The sequence below is a fragment of the Argentina silus genome, assembly GCF_951799395.1.
Source record: "Argentina silus genome assembly, chromosome: 10".
In the NCBI taxonomy this organism is placed as follows: domain Eukaryota; kingdom Metazoa; phylum Chordata; class Actinopteri; order Argentiniformes; family Argentinidae; genus Argentina; species Argentina silus.
The window spans coordinates 2672512-2695804 of NC_139664.1; the positions used below are offsets into that span (position 1 = coordinate 2672512).

At 43.5% G+C, this 23293-nt stretch overlaps 3 protein-coding genes across 3 annotated transcripts; all 3 read right to left on the reverse strand.

Annotated features, from left to right (window-relative positions):
* Nucleotides 1–3748: 3748 nt before the first annotated feature.
* rab11al (RAB11a, member RAS oncogene family, like) lies at nucleotides 3749–11884 on the reverse strand. The gene is made up of 5 exons (XM_083678453.1): nucleotides 11503–11884; nucleotides 8423–8618; nucleotides 7793–7986; nucleotides 5931–6011; nucleotides 3749–3945 (listed from the first exon to the last, which is right to left on the reverse strand). Exons 1-5 carry the CDS (start codon nucleotides 11540–11542, stop codon nucleotides 3806–3808), a joined length of 651 nt encoding a protein of 216 aa, XP_083534579.1. The 5' UTR covers nucleotides 11543–11884; the 3' UTR covers nucleotides 3749–3805.
* Nucleotides 11885–12282: 398 nt separating this feature from the next.
* rab25b (RAB25, member RAS oncogene family b) lies at nucleotides 12283–18994 on the reverse strand. Its single transcript, XM_083679054.1, has 5 exons — nucleotides 18736–18994; nucleotides 14906–15101; nucleotides 13897–14090; nucleotides 13478–13558; nucleotides 12283–13039 (listed from the first exon to the last, which is right to left on the reverse strand). Exons 1-5 carry the CDS (start codon nucleotides 18770–18772, stop codon nucleotides 12912–12914), a joined length of 636 nt encoding a protein of 211 aa, XP_083535180.1. The 5' UTR covers nucleotides 18773–18994; the 3' UTR covers nucleotides 12283–12911.
* Nucleotides 18995–19490: 496 nt separating this feature from the next.
* lamtor2 (late endosomal/lysosomal adaptor, MAPK and MTOR activator 2) lies at nucleotides 19491–21529 on the reverse strand. Its single transcript, XM_083678334.1, has 4 exons — nucleotides 21352–21529; nucleotides 20862–21024; nucleotides 20466–20555; nucleotides 19491–20250 (listed from the first exon to the last, which is right to left on the reverse strand). Exons 1-4 carry the CDS (start codon nucleotides 21417–21419, stop codon nucleotides 20194–20196), a joined length of 378 nt encoding a protein of 125 aa, XP_083534460.1. The 5' UTR covers nucleotides 21420–21529; the 3' UTR covers nucleotides 19491–20193.
* Nucleotides 21530–23293: the final 1764 nt, after the last annotated feature.

A 23293-nucleotide genomic window follows, 5' to 3' on the forward strand; every position in this document is an offset into this window, starting at 1 on the left:
TGGCAAGAATTTGAGAGGGTTTCACCGCAGACTATATTTGAGTTCTTCCACGTACATTTATAGAAAGCATAAAATAAAAAATAAAAAAATCTTATTACAGTTTCTTGAAAATCTATTTTGCTAACATGGGTTATTATTTCATAGAAAGCGGAGGAAAAAGTCAGTATCTGGATGTTATTTATGAAAACTTTAAAATGAAGCAAACATATTTATGAGTAACCTCAAGACATTTTGTTTTTTAATCAAGAAATACAAGAAGTTAATATATTTCTAAACACAGGAAAGTTGGTTTCTACTAATTATTAAAAATGAAAGAAGTTTTATTTATGAAAGTTATGGAAACTCGCCTTCAAACCGTTTCATTGTAAATGAGATAGGGGTGATGTGGGTTCACCATAGCTTATATCTTAACTTCAAATATGCACTATTTCAAAAACACCAGTGCATTCACAGTGGAATTATGACAGAAAAATAATATAATATTTTTTAGGATTTCGAGGTATTTTAGTCACAGAGCATCAATTTCGTGCCTCAATTACACATTTTTGTCTTGCATCAGCACCCCTCTGCCGTGCTGCTTTGCTAACCGTTTCCCCTTCGACTGACCCCATTTAACTGACTGAATCCATTACACATTTCCTCTGGAGTCAAAACTTGCTTTTAATTAATCTCAAACTTTTTTATTCTGTAACGCAGCGTCTGCTGTTGATTGCAATGCTGGGAATGAATGAGGCAGGTGTGTCCTTTGACAGAGGGGCACGTGTAACATGTTACAACACAAACGTTCACACATACATACATTCATACTGTGTGTCTACTACTTGGAACCCGTAGTGATCTGTGAGGAGAGAGTGATGAGCTCAGAGGAAAGAATCAAAGCCTTAATGAATTATTACCTTAAAATTGGGTTAAATTTACCCTGTGAGACATCAACAGTTGAGCACATAGGCGCACTGTGTAGTAGATCTATGGTAACTAGCCACACACACACACAAACACACACACACACCAACACATTCATATCCGTACTAGTTTGCATGTATCTTGTATGGTCACATAGACGGGATAAACTGCACAGATCCTGTGTGTTTTGTTTCAACACGTGGGCTCTGGGGCTGTTCATTCCTTGTAGATTTTCATAGTTGGAAAGCCCCTTTGGAAACAGAAAAGGGGAGAGGTGTTTGAGGTGAAGTAACAAAGCCATTTCAGTCCCCATGTGATGCCGTCAATGTCTTATTTTCTCATCTCAGTTCCTTAAAGGTGAGGGAAAACCTGGGGGGGTCATCTCTTCATTTACTGATTCAACTAACTCAAGTGTACTCAATTTGTTGACTCCTACCACTAGATCATGAAAGGCCAAACTTTCAAACCTGTAAAATAATAATAATAATAATCAACATTGTCAGAATGGCACATTTTCCAGCCACCGGTGACATAAAGGCATGGGGACTGAAATGACCCTCCAGGTCAAACTCCATCCTCTTCCCAAGGGGCCACTGCAGTCTGACAGTTGTCTTTGGTAGCATTTCAGATTTTCAGATTCACAGTAGAAGTGTTTCATACCGGTCTTATAGTGGTCTTAGTGCATTAGTTTTGAGCCGGCATCTCCTGGCGATAGTTTCTGGTTTCTCTGTGATCGGTGGGAGAGGGTTTGCCATGTGGCCGTCCGTGGCTGGCCGTCACTTTGATGGAAAAATAAGTCTTCTTTGAACTCTGTTACAGTGTGTCATGCTGGGTGGAGGCATGTGATATTGCAGGTTTATTTCTTAGCACATGTTTTTGTGAATTTCTTTGTTGACATTTTATTATTGTATCTGCGCCATATTAGTTTTGGTTTCTTTGTTATTTTTCCAAGATTCAAGATGTATTGTAAATGTTTCTAATAAAACAAAAAATGAAATCATCAATTGAAGCTCTCTCCTTTGTCTTTATGCCTGTCCAAGATGCAGTGATGAAATGGCGTAGGAGACCATGGAGACCATACTCACGGCAACTAATTCTTTTGAGAAAATGAACGTACATTATGATTTGAGAGGGAAGCAAAAAAGCCCAACTATTACCAAATGAAATTTCTTTATTTAAACACATGTAATCCAAATATACAGATATGAGAATCAACATTTAAAAACCTCTAATCTTTACCACCCAATTTAGCATTGAGGAAAGCCACCAGAAAAAGCAAGTGTTGTGGAAAAACTCAGCAGGATAATGATTGTTTACACCGTTGCCCTTTGGCTGTAGTAAGACCTCCCTCCCTCCCTCACCTCCCTCCCCTCCCCCACCTAGCAGACCCAAACCTGACCAACCCATCGCCAAACAGAAAAAAACAACTGACCCAGGACACTGTTAAGGGAGGTCCCAGAAGGCATGATACTGTTTCAGTTACATACAGCAGATAAAGAGGGGTGGGCAGTGGAGGATTTCATTTACAGTAAAACTAGCCGTCTTGGGTGCATCAGAGACCTGGGAGCAGGCAAGGCTGAGTGCCCTTACTACCCTATCTCCTGCAACATGATCTGTCCATCCATCCCTGCAGGCGGCTGCCGCCAGGCCAGGCAAGGCTGGGCAAGGCTCCATTCAGACAACATGGTTTACCAACCACCCACTCTGACCAATCTCTTCCCATTTCTCTCCAGCCACAGGGGAAGATGTTGAAATGGCTATCAGCAATGAGACAGTTATATCATGACAGTTATGGTTAAGGATAACATCCCAAAAGCTTGGAAAAGCAAGACTGGTCTGTTTGCAAAAAAAAAAACGGCAAAAGACACATGCAGTGGATAGTGGGAGTTATAGGTGATGTAATGTGCTGTATGTGGAGTGGTGCAGGAGTCTTGAATACACTGCTGAAGCGGACAAGCAAAGTAGCGCTATGGGACATCTTGATTTGGTCTGACATCTGACCAGGGATAGTTAGGATGCAGTGGCTGAACTCCTCATTCAACCATGAGCCAAGGGCAGTAACATTTGATGACTCCATAAGAAAAAGATATGATTACCAATGAAAGCAAGAAGCAAAAGCGAGAGGACCCCCCCCATTCATAAGAAGTAAGCAGGGTCAGATCAAACCCACCCAGAGCTGCATCTTTACACAATCCCTCGGGTCAACAAGACCTCAATATAGTGTTAAATAAATATCATGGGGACATAAACTCAAATACATTTGGGAGAGACAATGGAGAGGGGGTTACACCTCAGTGAAGACAGTTGGAGTCTTATTGCCCTTCTCCTGCGCCGGGGGAATCCAGGGCGAGTGTTCACGGGCTTATTAAATTGAGCTTACAACTGGAGATCAGTTCGAAATGAAAGACACACACAAAACTACAGAAATAAACAGAGGGGCCTCACCATAACACACTGAATGTCCCATTTAATGTAAATCAATCTCGGTTCATGTCCCTCTTTTTCATACTGAAAGCTGATCAAGGCGGGGCGTATCCGTTGGGCTTATTGGATTTGATAGGGACAGACCACATAGTGGAAACAATAAAAAACAGAGGTTGTGGAAACACACTTCATAGCCTCCCTCCCTCTGTTCATCTGCCTGCCTGCCTGCTCCCCTTACAGATGGTCTCCCTGTCCCCCTCTCTCCCTGTCTCCCTGTCCCCTTGGTTAAACTTGTCACCCCCCCCCCTCTCTCTCTGAGCCCCTGTGGCTGTACCCCCTTATGCTGCGGTTTCTCTCCCTCTGTACCCCTGTGTTTGTTAGTCAGTCGCCCCCCCCCCCCCCCACCCACCACCCCCCACCCCTGTCTACCTGCCTGTCCCTGTCCCTGTCTCTCCCTGGCCTGGTGAGTGCCAGGACCTCAGTTGTTCTGGCAGCAGGCACTCTGCTTGGCGGCGTTCTGCGTGGGCTGCACCGTGATGGGCACAACATTGGAGTTGGGCGAGAAATCAGCGTCGCTGCGTCCCGACATCTGCCGCTGGGACACGATGTTGTAGATGGCTGCAGGAGACAGAGGGAGAGAGGGAGAGGGGTGGGGGAGAGAGGGAGAGGGGTGGGGGAGAGAGGGAGGGGGAGAGGGGTGGGGGAGAGAGGGAGAGGGAGAGGGGTGGGGGAGAGAGAAAGAGAGAGAGAGGGGTGGGGGAGAGAGGGGCGAGAGAGAGAGGTGAGAACATGACACAGCAACAGGAAAAGTGAAGAGAGAGTGCCAGCGTTTCTACAACAACTCCCCACGTGGCCGTAGCGCCGGTGTCTTCCTCCCTCCGGTCAGGGTTAACAGCAGGACGTGATGACATCACGAGTCTGCTTGAGGGGGTTCTTAACTTTTAATAAAAAACTAACACCCGAGGAAAGCCAGGTGAGCAGACTCCAAAAACCAAAGGGAAAGGAAACTAACAGAAAGCAAATAAAAAGCTCCTGAATCCCTTGTCTGACGCTGAACTAACTCATGGAATACGCTGCTGACTGGCCGTTGAAACCACGATCCTCATCCCCTGTACCCTAAATCAGTGAAACCACAATCCTCATCCCCTGCACCCTAAATCAGTGAAACTACAATCCTCATCCCCTGTACCCTAAATCAGTGAAACCACAATCCTCATCCCCTGTACCCTAAATCAGTGAAACTACAATCCTCATCCCCTGCACCCTAAATCAGTGAAACCACAATCCTCATCCCCTGCACCCTAAATCAGCGAAACCACAATCCTCATCCCCTGCACCCTAAATCAGTGAAACTACAATCCTCATCCCCTGCACCCTAAATCAGTAGCAGATTGAGAAACATTCTGTGAAAAAACGAGTGGGCGAATGACCCCGACCGGCCTCTGTTCGGACCGCATCACGACTGTGTACAGTCGGCATGTCTCACGGGTCAGAGGGTCTCGAGCTCCATCCCTGCAGGGCTGTACGAGCACACAGCTCCTCGCTCTGTCCTCCTCTCTTAATGAGCCAATTAGCACTAGCATTAGCTCAATGGGGCTCGTTGGTTTTGAAGTTTTTATGAATAAAAATGACTGCCAAAGAGGGCGTGTGGGTAGAATGGCTAATTGTACAAATGAAGGCGGTGGGAATAGGTCATGGAGGAGAAGAATACAAATGGCAAGAAGCAATTGAGTCGGAGGCCCCACTCATCCGATAGATTGTCCCTTCGACATCTTTCGGCTTCGAGTCAGTCGCTGTTGATTGCTTTTTTTTTTGCCAAGCCCCTATGATCAGCCGTGTGTAAAGAAATGCATTTCCTAAGTGGGCTTAGAAGCACGCCATTTCTTCATGGTAACCCACTCATGCAGTGGTTCTTATTTATTTTTAAGTTATTTGGAGTATGAAGAACTATACTGTGTGTCTGCAGTATTCGAGGAGACGCATCTGGAAAGTTCATATTTGCATTCCTGAGTACATTTGTGAACCAGACACAAAAGAAATGCCTTAGCAGTTTCCTGGCAAATGCTGACTTGATAGAGAGGCTCTCTAGAAGTCTGATTGTCTGAGTGTACTACAAGTGTGCCAATTACCCATGCTTTTGACCTTACAGAACTCAGGTCTGACACAATGGACTGCACAGTGTTCATAGACGCCTGACAATGAGCTGGATTTTGCTGCCATCTAATGGTGGAAAGCGGTGTTACAGATCAGATGCAACAAAACAAGCTTTCAGAGTGTAAAGACATCAATACTATGAAACCAAATATGTTAATAAGAAGTGAATAAGTAACTTGGCATGAGTAATAATCTAAGATGCACCAATCCCTATAAAACCAACAGTATTTGCTGTGTCCGGTAGGTCCTCTGTGGCTCAGTTGGTAGAGCATGGCGCTGACAACGCTTAGGTTGTGGGTTCGATTCCCACTGGCACCATATATACTGAAATGTATTCACTCACTGCAATGTAAGTCGCTTTGGATAAAAGCGTCAGCTAAATGGCTTATATTAGGACCACAGCTAAAGAACGGCATCGTGGCACGGTTGTCCACATGTTGCACACTGACCTGTGAGAATCGTCTGGAAAGCCAGCTCCACATTTGAGGAGTCCAACGCTGAGGTCTCCAGGAAAGACAGTCCATGCTTCTCTGTAAAATAAATAAATAAAAGAATACACACAAATAAATACACATGGGTCATTAGCATCCTAATGCCTCCACATATTAGCTTGTCTACACAAGTAATCATTTCCTAAAGAATCCTTAATAGTTCAGCAACGGTTGGAATTAGATATGCAATGGATAGTTGATTGGCCGATTCATTGGTGAACCCAATACTGGCAGTGATGGGAATTGGTAAATGTCTATATACGTGTAAGGGTATAAGCTTGTGGATATTGCATTGTATGTACCATGCCAGGTGAATAGCTGTACATTACGTATAACTGTGGTTGTTATTTTATTGTTCATGTCCTCCATTGAGGGCGAGGGGGGGAAAAAAAAAACGACTTCAGCAATGAGGATATAGGTACCAGTCACCACAGCGGAGCTGACATCTTACACAAAGCGTTAAGTCAATGACCCCTTGACTCGTACAGCATGAGACGGATTTGGTGACAAATCAATATTATTAATTCAATGAGAGATTGTGGCTCTACTCCATATTTCATTACCGTCAACTGCCTGTACACAATGAACCTTTGCTGTCCTGGCTTCTCCGTTATAGTGAGGAACAATAGGACAATTACACTCAGTAATCCATCAGATCTGTCTTATCGAGGGCCATTTACAATTCAAAGTATCTGTGCATGAAGTAAGGAGGGCTGAGGAACGGCTTGGACTCGCAAGGTCACAAGCAAACACTTGAAACAAATTACACAAAGCTACAACAAGAACCGTAGACTAATAGGTTAACGAGGTCGCATTTCAGTGGAGAGGCAGTGAAGAGACCATTACCCCCCCTCTGTTGAAACCCAGGACAGTCTTCTTCAACCCTGGACGCTGGGACCAACAGGGCATGCATTATTTTGTTCTAGCCCAGTACACCACACCCCTTGATTAACTCAATCAGTTGTGTTAGTACTAGGCAAGAACCAAACCTTGCACACCTCTGCGAGTCCTCAGGATCAGGACATGGAAGCTTACTTAAGTAGGGACTGTGCATCACGGTGAGTGATACGACGTGACCCATCCGACTGTTGACTATCTGTTTTAATTTTACCAGTCGCACATATCAACTACTACGCAGATAAATAATGGAGGACATGAGGCAAGGGAATGTGCTTCTTTCATAACTGTGCCCCATCAATCACTGGCTAAGGTCGTCAGTTGGAGGCTCTGTTGTCTCCTCATCAAAGGGGTTGTCCCCAAGGTTACAGCAGGCTACGGCTGACAGTGAGGAGCAGTCCCCTGACCCCTGACCCCTGACGGTGGAACTCAGGTGCCTCATTTAGACTCACTAGATTCTCTCTGAAATACTGTTTGAAATGCACCTGTTCCCAATGAAGAACCAAACGTGATGGCAATGTTTACTGTGACGATGTTGGTTTTTTACTGTTACTGTGTCCATATTGCTTTATGTCCAATATTATGTAAATTTGAAGTTTACAATCCTGCGTAGGTTTATTCTTAGCATCTTAAGGGGGGAAAAAACAACTCTTCTGTCTAGTAACAAGAAATAAAATAGATGCTCTTTAAAGACGCAAATCAATCGTTGATCTTCTCCCTGTTTTAGCATGACAAATTAAACACACAATTGCAGTTTAAACAAAACTTAAAAGTTGTTTGATTTTCACCAATCCCCACCTGTCCCTCCTCTCAGATTTTGTACTCGCAAAGAATCTTCCACCAATACATCTATAAACAACTGTTGACTACAGAGGACTCCTTTAAACTTCTCCTACGTCTTGATGAACATGTATAAGGTCTACCTGCTAAGGCCTTGGCCTCGTCTGTGGGCACGGCGCGGAGGTGGCGCAGGTCACTCTTGTTTCCCACCAGCATGATGACGATGTTGCTGTCAGCGTGGTCCTGCAGCTCCTTCAGCCAGCGCTCAGCGTTTTCGTACGTCAGGTGCTTGGCGATGTCGTACACCAGCAGGGCCCCCACCGCACCGCGGTAGTACCTGAACAACGGGTGGGATGAAGGGACACCATGGGAGCGTGAGCACGGACGGACACCGCAACAATTAGTTCATTTACTAGGGTGGTAGGTTTCTTTTTTGTTCTTCCCCATTTTAAACGACATTGCTCAAAGCCAAGAGCCACATTCAAATCAGGAAAGAAGATAAGTTAAGAGCTAGTGTGGAATCATCTGTGAGTACGGATGTAGTTCAACATGCGCAAACATTCAACAATCAACAGTGCATGTATTATGTGTGTGTGTGTGTGTGTGTGTATGTATGTATGCATGTAAAATATGTGGAGTATGTCTATGCCCAGCACGCCGTGTGTGTGTCTTTGTCCACGTCTACTGTGTGTGTGTGTGTGTGTGTGTGTGTCTTTGTCCATGTCTACAGAGTTTGTTTGTGTGTGTGTGTGTGTGTGTGTGTGTGTACCCACGCTGAGGTGATTGCTCTGTAGCGCTCCTGGCCCGCCGTGTCCCAGATCTGGGCCTTGACGGTCTTGCCCTCCACCTGGATGCTGCGAGTGGCAAACTCCACCCCGATGGTGCTCTTGCTCTCTAGGTTGAACTCGTTGCGGGTGAATCGGGACAGCAGGTTACTCTTCCCCACGCCCGAATCCCCAATAAGCACCACTGGAGACACAGAGGGGAGGGGCGTGTGTCATGGTACTGTAGGACTAACGACAGGACTAATCATAATATCAGATCAGTCTGCTGAGTAGCCTGTTGATGTAAATGTGTCGTAAGGAAGCCTAGCACATTTACAAATTCATTCATGAGTCCCGTATATTCGTGTCAGATAACCTACACAATACAAAACATAAGACCACCTGAGAACAGGTGTGGGAGGTATGCTGGTATGTGCTGTGTTTTATTTTGGACGCTGCAGCTGGGTACATTTACCTGCTGTGAGGTGAGAAAACGACAGAGCAGCCGTCACTGTCAGATCACCTTGGATACGCTCCACTAATCACTTCTAACTAATCAATAATGCTACTGGCACCTCCCCTCCATTTAATGAGCTCCCAACAGGAACGTGCTTTAATTCACATCACTGATGGAATGAGGATGGAATCAGGAATGGGATCAAACACACATTTGGGGGCGCTTAGTGGCGTAGCACACTAATGCGCATACCACATAATCGCAAGGTTCCTGGTTCGATTCCGACCCTCGACATATCTTGCATGTCATCCCTCCTCTCTCTCACCCATCCTTCCTGTCAACCTCTACTGTCTCCATCCCAATAAAGCAGAAATGCCCTAAAAACATATTTAAAAAAAAACAACAACAAAAAAACACACATTTGATACAGTACCCTTCCCTATTTCGTTCCATGCATTACAATGAGCCCATCCTCCGATTTCTACCTCCATCAGCCTCCCCTGCAACACACCCACCCACCATATGGAGCAATGAACAATTTGACACCTAGGCCTATTCATTTCTTAGCAGAAGGCGGAGCTGTGTCGGGATGAAAAGACGTATCTATAATGAGTCTTAGGTGAGTCAAGAGGAAAATGCTCTCCTTGAATACTCAAATGTCACAAGCTCACCACCCTGCTATTAGGAAACAGGAACTGGTTGTCTGTTGATGACGGCTTATTGACTAATCAACCACTGTGTGTACATTTGGTGACATATTCTCTGCATTGCTCATGTTTGAATCTAACCATGTGAAAGCGTATCACAAGATGTGTCTACTGTGTTGCAATAGACACAGGAAGAAACCTGCAGGCTAATTGGAGTGAGACAGTGAGAATCTACAGTAACAAATATCTGCTTGTTCCTCAAGCAATCTGTCAGCAACTCTCCCCCTCTGTTCGCCATGTAAAAACTGTGAATTTGTAGTTCCAGAAATAAGCCCATTCTACATGAAGACTCCCCGAACTACATTGCCCATCAACTAACTTCCTGACATGCCAAATGGTAATGGGGATTCTCATGGCACAAAATATACTGGGCGGGGGGTGTGCAGCATTCTGCAACCTTCAGTGCATCCAACACCAGAAATGTGATGTCATCACACGTTACACTGCAGGTATTGTGCCGGCTACATTCCAAGGTTCTAAAGCTGCAACCCTTTTCTATTCTTGGACACCAACACTGCATAACTGGTGTAGCCTAGCCTAGCCTCATAAAAGTCTATTTCTTATGTTATCTAGGAGTTATTACTAACTTATGTGGAAATCTAATTGTCAGTGGGGATTCAGGTTGTGTGTAAAATAGGCAGTTGAAGAGGAGGAAGGAGTATGCCCAGCAGTGGAACTATTACATTAAGAACGTTGATCAACTTCCTCCTTTTCCTCACTTGAGATGGGTGATTCATTCAACAGCTCACCTGACTGACTCATGGCTAGCCTTAACAGTGATGGGTGCAGTAAAGGGATAATTAAAAAAAACAGGTAACGTGAGGAGAAACCAGGGAGAGTCAAACACCCAGGGACCCACAATTCTCTTGTAAAGTTTCAGGCAGACTGTCAGTCTTCATCTTGTCTATGGTCTCTATGGAACAGAGCAATCTAGCAGTGTTCTACTGGATCAGATAATCTTGCTATTTGGCATTTTATCTTAAAGTAGGGTTGTAAATCTCGTTGATACTACTGTCAGAGCCTTCTTTGTGACTGAAGACACACAGACAAGGTTCATGCAGGTATTTCCAGTTTGTCGACATGTGGTTAGGTGTCCAATATTTGAACAAAAGACCCCACGCACTACATGTCCCTTTGTTCTAGGTAACACAGGGGGATGGAACTATACATTTGTGAATGAGGAAGTTATAGTTTCCCAGGGTCTGAAACAGCCATGCAGAGAATGGAGGGCCTTTTCAATCGTTGTTGTCCAGTAGGAAAAAAAGAGTCAAGGATTAGGGATCATATGTATTCTCCATCTTGTAAGAAGATAATGGAGACTATTTCTCAACTAAGTTTCCGTTGGGTACTGTGGTGTGCGGGAACAGCCAATGGAACCCTTACTGTAGTGGCGGTTTGTCCGGTAGGCTACGATGTGGTGGTCACATTGGGTAATTCACTAGCCAGAATCGGTCAATGCAGTGTTTTGATGTGTCATCCTGCCACAGAATATCCTATGACCCCTTGTTGACCAACACTGCCTGCCCAGATGATTGCATCACAGGCGTACAAAATGATGACTGTACAACAGCCACTTAACACGGTACTCCAGTGTGCTCATACAGTAGCCGTCCGTCAGTCATGTTGCAATCAACTACCTGCTACACCGTGGCCCACTCAGCTACAATGTAGCCATATGTTCAAATTAACTCATTTTAACAAATTAGTTACAGCAATTAGGGCGCAAGTTGTTACAATAATTAGTGCGTATTACTTTTGACAGCGGTCGCTACATTGTCGCCACAGAACAATCATGCGTTTGACAGCGAGCGGAAGCGGCGACGCATCAGATGTGTTGAAGCGGTGGTGCTGAACGCAGCTAAGGTCGACATCATCATGGGACCAACAAACTCACAATGTCATTGGAAAAGTATACACCCACTCACCTTTGAAAAGATAGTCATATTCGTCTTCTCTGTTCGTCATCTCTTACAACTGTTTCTACCTAAGCAAATGAATAGGTTCTCAAGCCCTCCCGTGCTGGTATCTCTGTTCAATTCGCAAAAACTTCTTGACCATTTATCTCACGACCGACCGCTTCCTTCGGGCGAACAACCCAGTGAGCTACTACGGTAAACGAAGCTAATTTCGCACGTCGACAACACCTGTAAAACCCTGCCCTTATTTCTGAACGTGTTACGCGGCTGTCGTCCTTGTCTTCGGGCATACGATTTTCACATATAACAAACTATCTTCCGAAAACTTTCCTCTCCTGTCTCCTACCACTTGTAATTTGCCATTTCCGAAACGACGTAACGTCGAATGCTTAGCCCCGCCTTTTACTCAATTTCGACTGGTCAATGGACGACGGACACCTGTCACTGTGTCTTGCGTGATTGGTCTGCTCTGTTGTCACTCATGATTTCCCTTTATTTATCCTGCTCATCGCTACTTGGGTGACGTCGTCAGTCCCAAGCCTCTGCAGGTATGCCAGAGAGGGCGAGCCTCAGGTTTACCGAGATCTTGGCGTAGTATCATAATCACCTCGTTATCTGCTGCACGTGAAAAACGCAGTAAAGTACAGCACACTGACGGCTAATTTTGCTACAATCTCACGACAGCCCATATAAGATAAGCTTATCAATGGCTGATCATGTCTCATACGGTATGTGACGACTAACTCATCAGATCTACAGGCTCTGTAAAGAAAACACAAATATTCCATCTCTTTTGTCAATCAGTCATAGTTTATTGTACGTCTGCACAGGTAAGATATCATAAAACTACATAACTACATAAAATATGCCTATGCATGCACAACAGTGACAGCATAACATTCTTTGTTTTGGCACCACAGTTATTACCAAGCCCGTCATCCCTTATAAGGTAATAAAAAGAGGAATATACATTGAAGAACAGTCGTTTAAAGCGCATTTCTCCCTCATAGCAAAGTTAAATTATGACTTGGCTGTTATCCACAGCACATTACCATTTCTATACTGTTTTGACATTTGTGTTTTTTTCCACTGACCCACATTCAGACCATTAGTGGATTCTTGGACAAAATTGACCCTGGATTTCCAGCCATGCCCATGCACATTTCATCAACTTTGGCAGTACAAATATCGCTCTGTCTGCCACAATGTATCAGTGTATGTAACTAAGTAACATTAGTCACAGAGTGGTATCCTAAAACATCCTATCAAGCCCCTTAGGCTTAGTAAAGGAGGGTGGGAGAGTGGTCTGTACCACCTCAGATCACAGTGGGGGGGGGAGGGGGGGGTCATTGGGGTTAAGTAGCTCCATACTACTCCACTGTCACCCCCCCTGGGCCCCCCTCTCATGGTTTGTCCCATCAGATGTTCTTACAGCAGGGCTTCTTATCTTGTGGGTCATCTGCAGCTCTTTGGACGGGGTTTGTCAGAGACACAGCATTAATGGACCCCCGCGTCACCTCCTTACTGCTCACTTTCCTGTGGATCTCTGATGGGTGAAACAGAGGTGCAATACACCTACTGGTGAGGCAGACATACTGGAACAGGTACATCACCGTAGCACAAACAACGACTGACACAACTGGTTTCACAACCGTAGTGTGGTACAACTTTGGTTTGGCAATACCTTCTTCTTATTGCTTTTGTTGCAGTAAGATATTGCCAAATCTTCTGCTGCTGCTGCTGCTGCTACACTCATCTCAATCAGAATATTGGCAACATTGTATCTTTCTTTTTGTTGTTTGAGGTTGCTAGATTTCTCATTTCAAGATCAAAAGGGGTCAAACTGTGGTCACTAGTAATTGGATGTCATAGAGTGCTTAGTACATTTCCTTCTGATCCCATAACAAGATTTGCTACAGCAAAAAAAACAACATCCATAATACAGGGGGTAAATACAGGGGGTAAATACACACAAATGAATTACCTGCAAGGACGTTATTGAATGCCGCCTCAACATTAGTGGACTCCAAGGCTGAGGTCTCTATGTACAATAGTCCTTTCTTGTCTGCATAGAGTAAGAAAGATCTGATTACTCATTTAGCTGTGTTATATTTGGAATGACATACTGCCATCCACAAGTTTGGACAAGTTAATGCTATTTCCCATTGCTCATGATGTTTTCAAATACAAAATCAAAGCCATTGAACCTTCCATGTATCACCACTTATCAGGGCTCTGAGATTAAGTCTGTATCTCAATACAAATATCTAGGGATTGTAACTGATGATTCTCTCTCTTTTGAGCCTCACATTCAGCAATTGGTGAAAGAAACTGTTTTTATTTTTTTTATTTTAGAAACAAGTCTTGCTTTTCCTTCAAGGCCAAAAGGACTTGGTAGAGCACCTGCAAAGTCCTTGGCCTCTTCGAGGGGCACGGATCGCTCCGACTGCAGATCAGTTTTGTTGCCCACCAGCATCACTACAATGTGTGGGTCTGCGTGGTCATAGAGCTCCTTCAGCCAGCGCTCCACACTCTCATAGGTCAGGTGCTTGGTGATGTCATAGACCAATAATGCCCCGACCGCACCTCTGTAGTAACTAAAGGGTAAACAGACAAAAGCAAAGGATAGAGGAGTCAAAATATAGAGGAGTCAAAGGATAGAGGAGTCAAAATATAGAGGAGTCAAAATATAGAGGAGTCAAAGGATAGAGTCAAAATATAAGAGAGGAGTCAATAGATAATGCACACCCTTTTTTTTTTTTTTTTATTATTTACTTTGAAAAGGTTACAGACCACACACAAACAACACTGTGCATTCATTGTTGATTCGTGATTGCTTTGAGTACCCAGATCAACTTTTTTCCATTATCATATTATATGGGTCCCTCGTATACTGTCAGGTGATACACTTTTTAAAAGTGAAAAGGGACATTTCAAGGGAAACTAATTAACATAAGTGAAGTAATTACTCAAAGCCAGCCAGCCTGACAGAAAATAACTAATCCTGTGTTAGTATACCCATAATCTCAGATTTTCCATGTAGTAAAATTGAATGGACATGGTTTTATTGTTTTAAAACATGTTTCCATGCCATTAATCCATCCAGTTTCATTACAAGTACAAATCAGGATTTTTTTTAAGACTGAAAAGAGAGATGTTGGGGTCTGGATGTTTCCAGCCAATTGGTTTTTAGTCCAAAATGTGCCAGTTGGAAATAGACTGGAACAATGAACCTACTGGGAACCTACTGGGAACCTACCAGGCCATGTGGGGGGAAACCTAAAATCAATGCCTGTCCGCGTGTGTGTTTTAGCCAATAGTAATACCACCCAGTGTGTGTGTGTGTGTGTGTGTGTGTGTGTGTGTGTGTGTGTGTGTGTGTGTGTGTGTGTATGTATATATATATACGCACGCTGAGGTGATGGCCCGGTACCGCTCCAGCCCGGCCGTGTCCCAGATCTGGGCCTTGATGGTGAAGCCATTCAGCTGCACCGTGCGCGTGCTGAACTCCACACCGATGGTGGTCCGGCTGTCATGGCTGAACTCGTTCTTGGTGAAGCGGGACAGCAGGTTACTCTTGCCCACGCCAGACTCTCCGATCAAAACCACTGGGGAGGAGAGATGGGATTGGTCCATGAGCACTAGCCTAACTAGCATAGCAGGCATCACTGTCACTGCAAAAGCGGTTAGACTGTCGTAGTATAGTAAACAGTATAGTGTATCATAGTAAGAGTATAGTATAGTATAGTATGATATAGTAAGAGTATAGTATAGTATAGTACAGTATAGTATGATATAGTTTAGGAGTGTAGTGCAGAGAGGGAGGCTGGCGGAGGAAGAAATCGGAGGACGAGCTCATTGTAATGCTTGTAATGGAATGAGGAAGGGTATCAAACACAGGTCTTTGATACCCTTCCTCATTCCATTCCAGCCATTACAATGAGCCCGTCTTCCGATTCCACCTCCACCAGCCTCCCCTGTTGTGTAGTGCAGTATAGTGCAGTAGTCTACAATATTACATAGTACAGTACTGTGTAGTGGAGTATAGTATCCACCACTCGTGTTTGGGAAGATGCTAGTTGTTTTCTATGATGACTTATGTGTCACTTTCCTTCTGTTCGCCAGCCAATAAGACGTTATGGTACAGGCAGGTGGAGAGTAGTATCAGGCGTACAACTTGAGGGTGACATTTCAGGGTACAAAACATATAGAATTACAGTGATGATAGCAATGAGTTTTACTTGCGAGCAAGTGTTTCACTTACAATGACTGATGTAAAGTTGACTCACTTACTTAGACAAATGTACTTATTGTACGTCGCTTTGGATAAAACCGTCTGCTAAATGACCTAAATGTAAATGTACATGCAATGGTGTATAACACAGACAATGACTCTTAAATAAGTTAAGTTAAGTGTGCCTCATTTGCTGGTGACACCTCAGACAAGTCCCAACACGGATGAAGACCAGGCCGTGTTTACCTCAACCTAACTACAGTATAACCAATGACCGCTCCCTGCTCAAGCTGTGCGTGTGTCACTCTTAGGTGAGTCCCCTGTTAGTGTAGGTGTCTGCCCACTCTAGGTGTGTGCCTAGTCCATTTCACAAACCTTAACATACACCCTTTAGTCTTAGTTGTTTGTTGCTCATTATTCCCATTATATCATTAGGGCTCTGTCACAATGGTGCTCTATGTTGAGAAATGGAACCACACCCATGTTAACGGATACTGATACTTTAATAACGTTAAGTGAGGAATGCACACAAACAGAGTGAAAGACAGAAGACACCCCAGAGGTGGCATCGAAATCATGGCGCTTGTTTTATAGAAATTATCGAACCCTAACCCTAACCCTAACCCTAACCCTAACCCTAAAATGATAAGGACATGGTAACTAAGGACTAAAGGTATGGTGTATGATGTCTTGTATATGGAGAGAGGTTTAGAAAGAGATGAGATCGGTTGCTGGGATACAAAGAGAACCAGAGAATGTAGGATCTATTGTAAGATAAATGGGGAACTAACATACTCAGGCAAACCTCTCTGGGGAAAACCAAGCAAGTGAACTTGTTTCCTCAAATGAAACTGTCCTTCAAAAGGGGAAGACACTCAACAATCAGGCAGTACAGGTTACGCTGCTACTTCCTTCTATAGTCTATAGAGCCCTCAGTCTACCATGTACAAACAGAGGAGGGACAAGGAAGAATGATAAGAGACCCCCTCTATGTTTCTGTCTGTGACTCAATGTTTGCATTTCAAGTGTGAGCAGCTGACTCAGAAAACCAGCCTCAGCCTACTTGATAGATACTGTAACTAAGACCACAAGACACAGTGGCACCATGATGTCAACACTGCCAAGTAAAACAGTAGATTCTGCTTAACTCTCACCCTTGAGCACTAAAGTGGACCGTGATAGGAACCTGGGTAGCTTACCAGTAGGGAAAGTCTCAACAGTATGAAGAAAACCGGTCAAGACAAAACTATGACAGGTTACACAGCATTCGGCCTACGAAATAGTCAAAAGAGGGTAGCAGACAAATAATACAGACTAATGACAAATTAATCTTGTTTGATCACTTAATACTAATACATTCTTTCTATTTTGAGTAATAAGAAAACTGTACCACCAAGATCAATTTGTTCTCGTCACAGCAAACTGCATGCTTGGTTTACTACAGTGCAATAAAGGATATTCAAATGGTACACACATACAGTAATGCATAGGCAACTTTGATACAGTAGGTCAAAGACAAATGATTTGGTCATAAAGATTAATATTCGAACGCATCAAGTAGCATTCAGTTTCTGGCCTCCGAATCCATTAAGTTTAACTTTAACCCGAGATGGAAAATGGGCAGCGGCAAGGAAGGAATGTTTATGAGTAGTGCTGCTTTGGTTTGTTTTGGGTAATTGTTCACTCCACTGGCAGATCATTGTTCTGCTTTTGTTTTTTATTAGGTGAGATGAAAATGCAGCCATCTCCCCTTCGCCTCCCATACTCAGTAACCTCTTATGTAAACAATACCGCTGGTTTCCATGGCAAAGAGGGACAAGAGGCCTTAAAGCAGCCTAATGGCCTGGTTTGTATGTCCCCCAGTTAAGCTAAGGAAAACATACCCCTCATTTGTCAAAAGGTTTGAGGTCAGCTTCTGTTAGTTTACTTTATGACCTTGAGGAGTGCCCTGACGACTCACCGTCAGATCATGTGTTTATCCAAAGACAATCTAAGCAGGAACACATTTTATGATTTTAGTTGATTGGAATGGTTCTTTACAACTATATATGATACAATATAGTCTACTGTGTGTATGATACAACAAGCCTATGACTGGGTAGCATCAGTACAAAATGTTTATATGTGGATCACTGAAAACACTCTATTTGATTTAATCAACCTCCTGCAAGCAACTGAGATTTCTTGTTCCCCTATCGTCAGATCAGTTTACCTTATCACCCTGTCTCCCTTGTGCCTTTTACCCTCACTTTTACCCATGCTCTGGAGACATACCAGACCCTGTGGCATATCTGAATCAGTACAGTAGGTCATGCAGTGTAACTCATCCACGTGCTTCTAGGTTGAGGGTAGAATGAATGGAATGAGTGATAGGATCAAATATTCAGGAATGTTCTTTTGCATGGAATGATATTGATAAAGTTGTGCAACTCAGAGGTTACACACCTCCATTTTATTTTTTTAACACAATAACAGTTTAATGTAGTGGCAGTGCATGTGTTCAGGTAAATAGCAATCACATTTTTAGCAGTAGTGCTTTCCTTTAAAACCAGTGACTTTAACCACAAGGTTAACGATATTCATAAAAAAGCTCTGGGTATATCTCTCAGACCTTTGTGCTGTTGTAGAAATAATTGACAAAAACATCTATAAATATTAGTAGTTAGGTAGTCATTTTCATGCTTTGAAACAGCACATAATCTACTACACTATTGAAGTTGTTTTCTCTAATATCGACACAGGTGAGACTTACCTGGCTGCAGCCTGTATTAGTAGATATATTACTAACAATCTGATGTGTTTTGTTGACACATAGTTGGTCAGTGCTGGCACATCCTACCCTATGTCTAGCCGCCACTGACAGAAGTCAATGGACTACTATGAACAACACACTTGCTCAAACTCACACACTTGCGAGTAATTGTACCAGTCTAAACATGTGTCTACAGCTACATAATAATTACACATGACATATATGATTCAAACTTTAAAAAAGAACTTGAACTCACCTTTAAAGACGAAGTTGTAGGCCTCATCTGACCCCATGGTGTGCCCACTGAGTAGTGGTGCCAACACACAATGTCCAGCCTTGTCTCAAAGTCCAGCTCCAGGAGAAATATGTAAGATGACACTATCTCACAAGCCTCTCTACCAAATGTTTAGACTCAGGGACAGCAAAAGAGCCGCAAAAATATGTTTTGACAAGCTAATTCCAATCGCTACTCCCTGTCTCTATCTGTTTAATAGAAGGTTGGCTTGTTTGTACAAGGAACTAGGCTTGCTGTGTAGATAAGTAGTTCGGTTGAGGTGAGCAATGGGGGTGGTAGGGGCGTGCCTTAGTGCAAGTCCAGGGCAGGTTGAACAGGTAGGACTACCGCAGGTGTGGCCAAATGGGAAGGACTGCTGTGTGCCACCTGCTGGACCATCCAAATTATTGCCTGCAGAAGAAATGGAGGATATCCCCGACCCCTTTCAAGGAGAGCCAATCGCTTTGTCTGCCCGCCTTTCAGAAACCAGAGGGAACAGTGAAAATGGTGTATTCCAATATCTACATTGGTATAACACATATAATTAAGCTTTGTCTTGCCCATGCAGTCTAAGCTGTTTGCCAATGAGTGTGAACATTGACACATTCATTTCATCCAGATGATTGGTTTAATAGTTCCAATGGGTTTTAAGTTTGTTTCAATACACTCCAGCGACACAGCATGTCTCTCGGGGTAACGTCCACGTGTCCTCGGATAACAAATGACAAACAGCCAAATAAATAAAAAGATTTATTTTATAGCTGTGCGAGGAGAAAAAACTAACATATTCCTTGATTTTTAATGTCGCCCCAAATGAGAAAATATGTTCAACTCTATACACTTCCATAAAACTCTGTTACAATACAGACATCATACATTTGTCCCTTGTTACCATGCATGAAGGCTCAATGTTCTGTGTGGGAGACAGAGACATGTCTGTCGAAGCTAATGTACCTGTGCTATCAGCAGTTGGGTGGGGACCTCTTGCAGACAGAAAGTTCATTGCTGATTTACAGACATCATGGGGGCATTCCAAAAAATCAGGCACATATTATCAGATCTTTACAATGCCTGGATTAGGTGTTTAGCTGTTTCTTGGTCAAACACATCAGCATGACATAACAACGCTGTGATCCGTCCAGAAGCTGTGTAAGTGGAACACACCCGGTGAGAGCGTTTGGCTTTTGGTTTGGGCCTATATGTCACATGAGGCCAAATAGTTAATTAGCCAGGCATGATATTAGTATCGAGAGCATGTTGAATATAAATATAGTAACCAGAGGACAGATACTGAGTTCATACGCGCACTGTGATGGTTCACATAGAACAGGTGAAGCATTCACATAATACACCCCAAGAGTCCATCTATAAGCTTTGCTGGATCATCCAACGCTTTATTTGTTGGATGACGAAAGGCGGTGCTCCAACCAAAGACTTCCCCTATGATGCTGCCACTTGAGTTAAAGGTTCCTCCAGGTACTGCACCAGGGCTTCAGCCTAGAAATTCCACACGTACAGAAGAAATATGCTTAGAGTGGTAGCAGACATAGGCCAGGTTTATGTAGCCATGGCTCTCATTTCGCTTCTTCGTGCATTACAGTCGATTTGTGTTTGTGGTTTCAAAAACAACCATTTATCACATTTCTCTGAAACCAATTATATAAGTGTTGGTAATAAGTGGTCCTATGTTTTTGTGCAGAACTCTTCCTTACCTTGGCTTTAAGCATTCCGAAGCCCACTGTCTCCTTGGCGTACATGCACAGGAGTAGGTTAGCGACACGTGTGATGGCCACTCTGCCCTCCTGGTAAGACAGGTCATGTGAAATAAGTTTAAAAAACCAAACATATATTGCTATCAAATCCAGTGTTGATCACCAGTCTCATCAATAAGACAACATCGTACACATCGGAAGACCTCCTGTTTACAAACATCAACAACAAAATCTAACTGGAAAAACTGCGATCAGAGGGCATGACGCAGGTGAGGGCGCATACTGGAAAGAGCCAATCAATGATGGCAGCCGAATCGTAGTAGATTTGATCTGAAATTGCTCCAAAGTGCAATGATGCATGTAATCTTAGACATTTTGTGCAGAAGTATTTCTTACCATACAATCCATTAGTATGAATTTGAGCTTGTCTTCATTGAATGCCTGATGTCCATTCTTGTCGTAGGCTGCCCAAATGTTGCTTGCGATGGCAGCTGTCACCCGAGCGTCAGTGTCCCCATAACCGGAGTAAGCCAGAAGAGACCCTTCATTGTTTAATAATCTGAGTGAAGGGGGGAAAATGCAATATGTTGACGAACGAAATAAACGTACAGTACGGCTATAACGCTAGGTACCTGACATTGCCTTGGCATCATTGGCAGCTATGTTGTGACACATTGTGTTATCATTTGGTTTACGTTATTTAGAGAAATGTAAACGTGCTGTAAATCTCTAAACAACTTTAGCTGGCCAACATGCACAATAGTTGGTCAACTTCTAGCCAGCTGCAAGACTTCACTCTCACGTGCCTCGTAGCTGTCACTGACTGAGTGAGTCGAGCGAGTTAGCTTCCCGTTTGCTAGCTAGCTAATAAAATAACATTACTTACAACGTGCTTTGTACTCCGCCTGTGTTCGCCTGACTGAGAACCTGCGTCAACGCTTTCGGCCGCAGCATGACTGCAATGGGCGATAGATTAAAGTAAATCGAATAATCTAGTCAAAATGATTGCAATATGTCTGTAATCATCCAGTTGCGTCTTCGACCACACGACAATAGAAGTCAGCTGATTCTTCAACAGTTTCCTGATACAAGCCGTGGTGCATTCTGGGATTAGCAGTGTTTACAGGGCTGTGACCGTGTCTGAATGCTCATACTAAAACCCATAGTAGGCATTTTTAGTATGCAAGATTAGAACGATTTGCAGTGTGCGTAATTTACCGAAATTGAGTATGTATGATGCCAGGATGTCATTCTAGATGTGCCTTCAAACGTAGTTTAAAGTTCACTGCACATAGGAAGGCCTTTCCGATTTTATTCCCAGTGGAGCAGGTAAAGGAGGCGGGCAGCGAAATTTAACCAATCCAAATGAAAAACATGGATGAGATGACGGTTTCTCACTATGAATGAAGTGTAGTATGTTGAAATCTGTCCCTTACTGCATACGTTTGACTAAACAGTAGGCTCTACATAGTATGGTTAGTATGTAGTCGATACTCTTAGTAAACAGTAGGCAGTATGAGCATTCGTTCCCGACCCAACTCAATTTCGCATATTGCAACTTTCTAATCTTGCATACTGAAAAGCCTACTAAATAGGCCGGAGTATGAGCGTTGTTTATCACGTGTGGTCCAGCAAGGCGGCAGTGGCTACACGATTATGTCTCAGTATAGCCTGTAACCCCTGATAAGACCATGATTATCTAAATAATGTGTTTGTGCTGGGCTAGAATAAAGGCCTGCATACCGAAATGACAAGGAGTTGAAGAGAACTGGTGATTCTCTCCATTAAATGAATCACCACCACACACTTGATCACGTTTTTTGAAAGGTATTATTAGAATAGATAGCAGAGTGGATGGATTCCAAGAAAACAGATTTTCATTAACTGTAGGTACTGCAACTAATGCATGGGTTTAACAGAAACATAACTTATATGCCATTAGTACACTGAACATTGCTAAAGATTTCACAAATGATTTAATATATTGCTGAACCCAATACATGTTATTCTTAGGCACTACACCACTGCTTGTATGAAAATACACAACAATATGGTAAATGTAAAAGGGGCCTGCTTTTTATCATTATCATTCACCAGCTTAAAAACATTTTATTAATGTCTTGTCACATTCAGAGCCTCAACCATAGAATCATATACACTCAATATAGCATTGACCGAAGTGCTGACTGGACACCTTGCTTGAACGTCCATGCTGAAACCCGTCCCTTCCCACAAAAGCTGAAGGGTGTAAGCAAACATCTGAGGCAGCGGTGCAATAGTGTTCAAACATGGATTCCAGCAGCCCTGTGCACTGGCTATCAGGTTTGAAAGAACACGTCAAACGTCGAGATATTTTCAAAGCAGAGTGTGAGTTGAAAGAAGAGTGGTAAAGGAGAGAGGAGTGACTTCTACAGCTCTTGCAATAAATACTAGTCGATCAGGCATGATTAAGGATAGATAGAGAGAGAAATTAAGTCAAAACAAGCATGACAGAAAGAAGAAGAGTGAGGGGACTCCTCTGACCTATGATTTCCACCACTCATTTTCAAATTTCAACTTTGTTACGACCTAAACACAATCCATTATGATGGGTTAAATTCAGTAACCTCATGCACGTCTGGCAAATGAGAAGTCATTTCGGAAAGAATCGCCTGTTTTCAGCAGAGGAGGCGGTGTTAGTTGTGGCGTCATTTCACAGCGATGTCGTCATTCCACAGAGCTGGCATGGGACCTTTCCGTCTGCCCCCCCCCCCCCTCCCCCAAAACCCTGCCCCATCCTCACCCCCCTTACCTTTCCTATGATTCACAGATCAGCCAAAGAGATGAAT

Bases quoted from the DNA above. Each gene is read 5' to 3' on its own strand.
- rab11al (XM_083678453.1), bottom strand. From the start codon at position 11,542: ATGACGAACAGAGAAGACGAATATGACTATCTTTTCAAAG. The intron at 8,619-11,502 runs GTGAGTGGGTGT...CTGTGTCTCCAG, and splicing joins ATATGACTATCTTTTCAAAG to TGGTGCTTATTGGGGATTCG. The intron at 7,987-8,422 runs GTGGGTACACAC...CCCGTTGTTCAG, and splicing joins TACAGAGCAATCACCTCAGC to GTACTACCGCGGTGCGGTGG.
- rab25b (XM_083679054.1), bottom strand. From the start codon at position 18,772: ATGGGGTCAGATGAGGCCTACAACTTCGTCTTTAAAG. The intron at 15,102-18,735 runs GTGAGTTCAAGT...TCTCCTCCCCAG, and splicing joins CTACAACTTCGTCTTTAAAG to TGGTTTTGATCGGAGAGTCT. The intron at 13,040-13,477 runs GTAATTCATTTG...TTCACCCATCAG, and splicing joins ATTCAATAACGTCCTTGCAG to AGATCCACAGGAAAGTGAGC.
- lamtor2 (XM_083678334.1), bottom strand. From the start codon at position 21,419: ATGCTGCGGCCGAAAGCGTTGACGCAGGTTCTCAGTCAGGCGAACACA. The intron at 21,025-21,351 runs GTAAGTAATGTT...CCCTTCACTCAG, and splicing joins GGCGGAGTACAAAGCACGTT to ATTATTAAACAATGAAGGGT. The intron at 20,556-20,861 runs GTAAGAAATACT...CTGTCTTACCAG, and splicing joins TCATACTAATGGATTGTATG to GAGGGCAGAGTGGCCATCAC.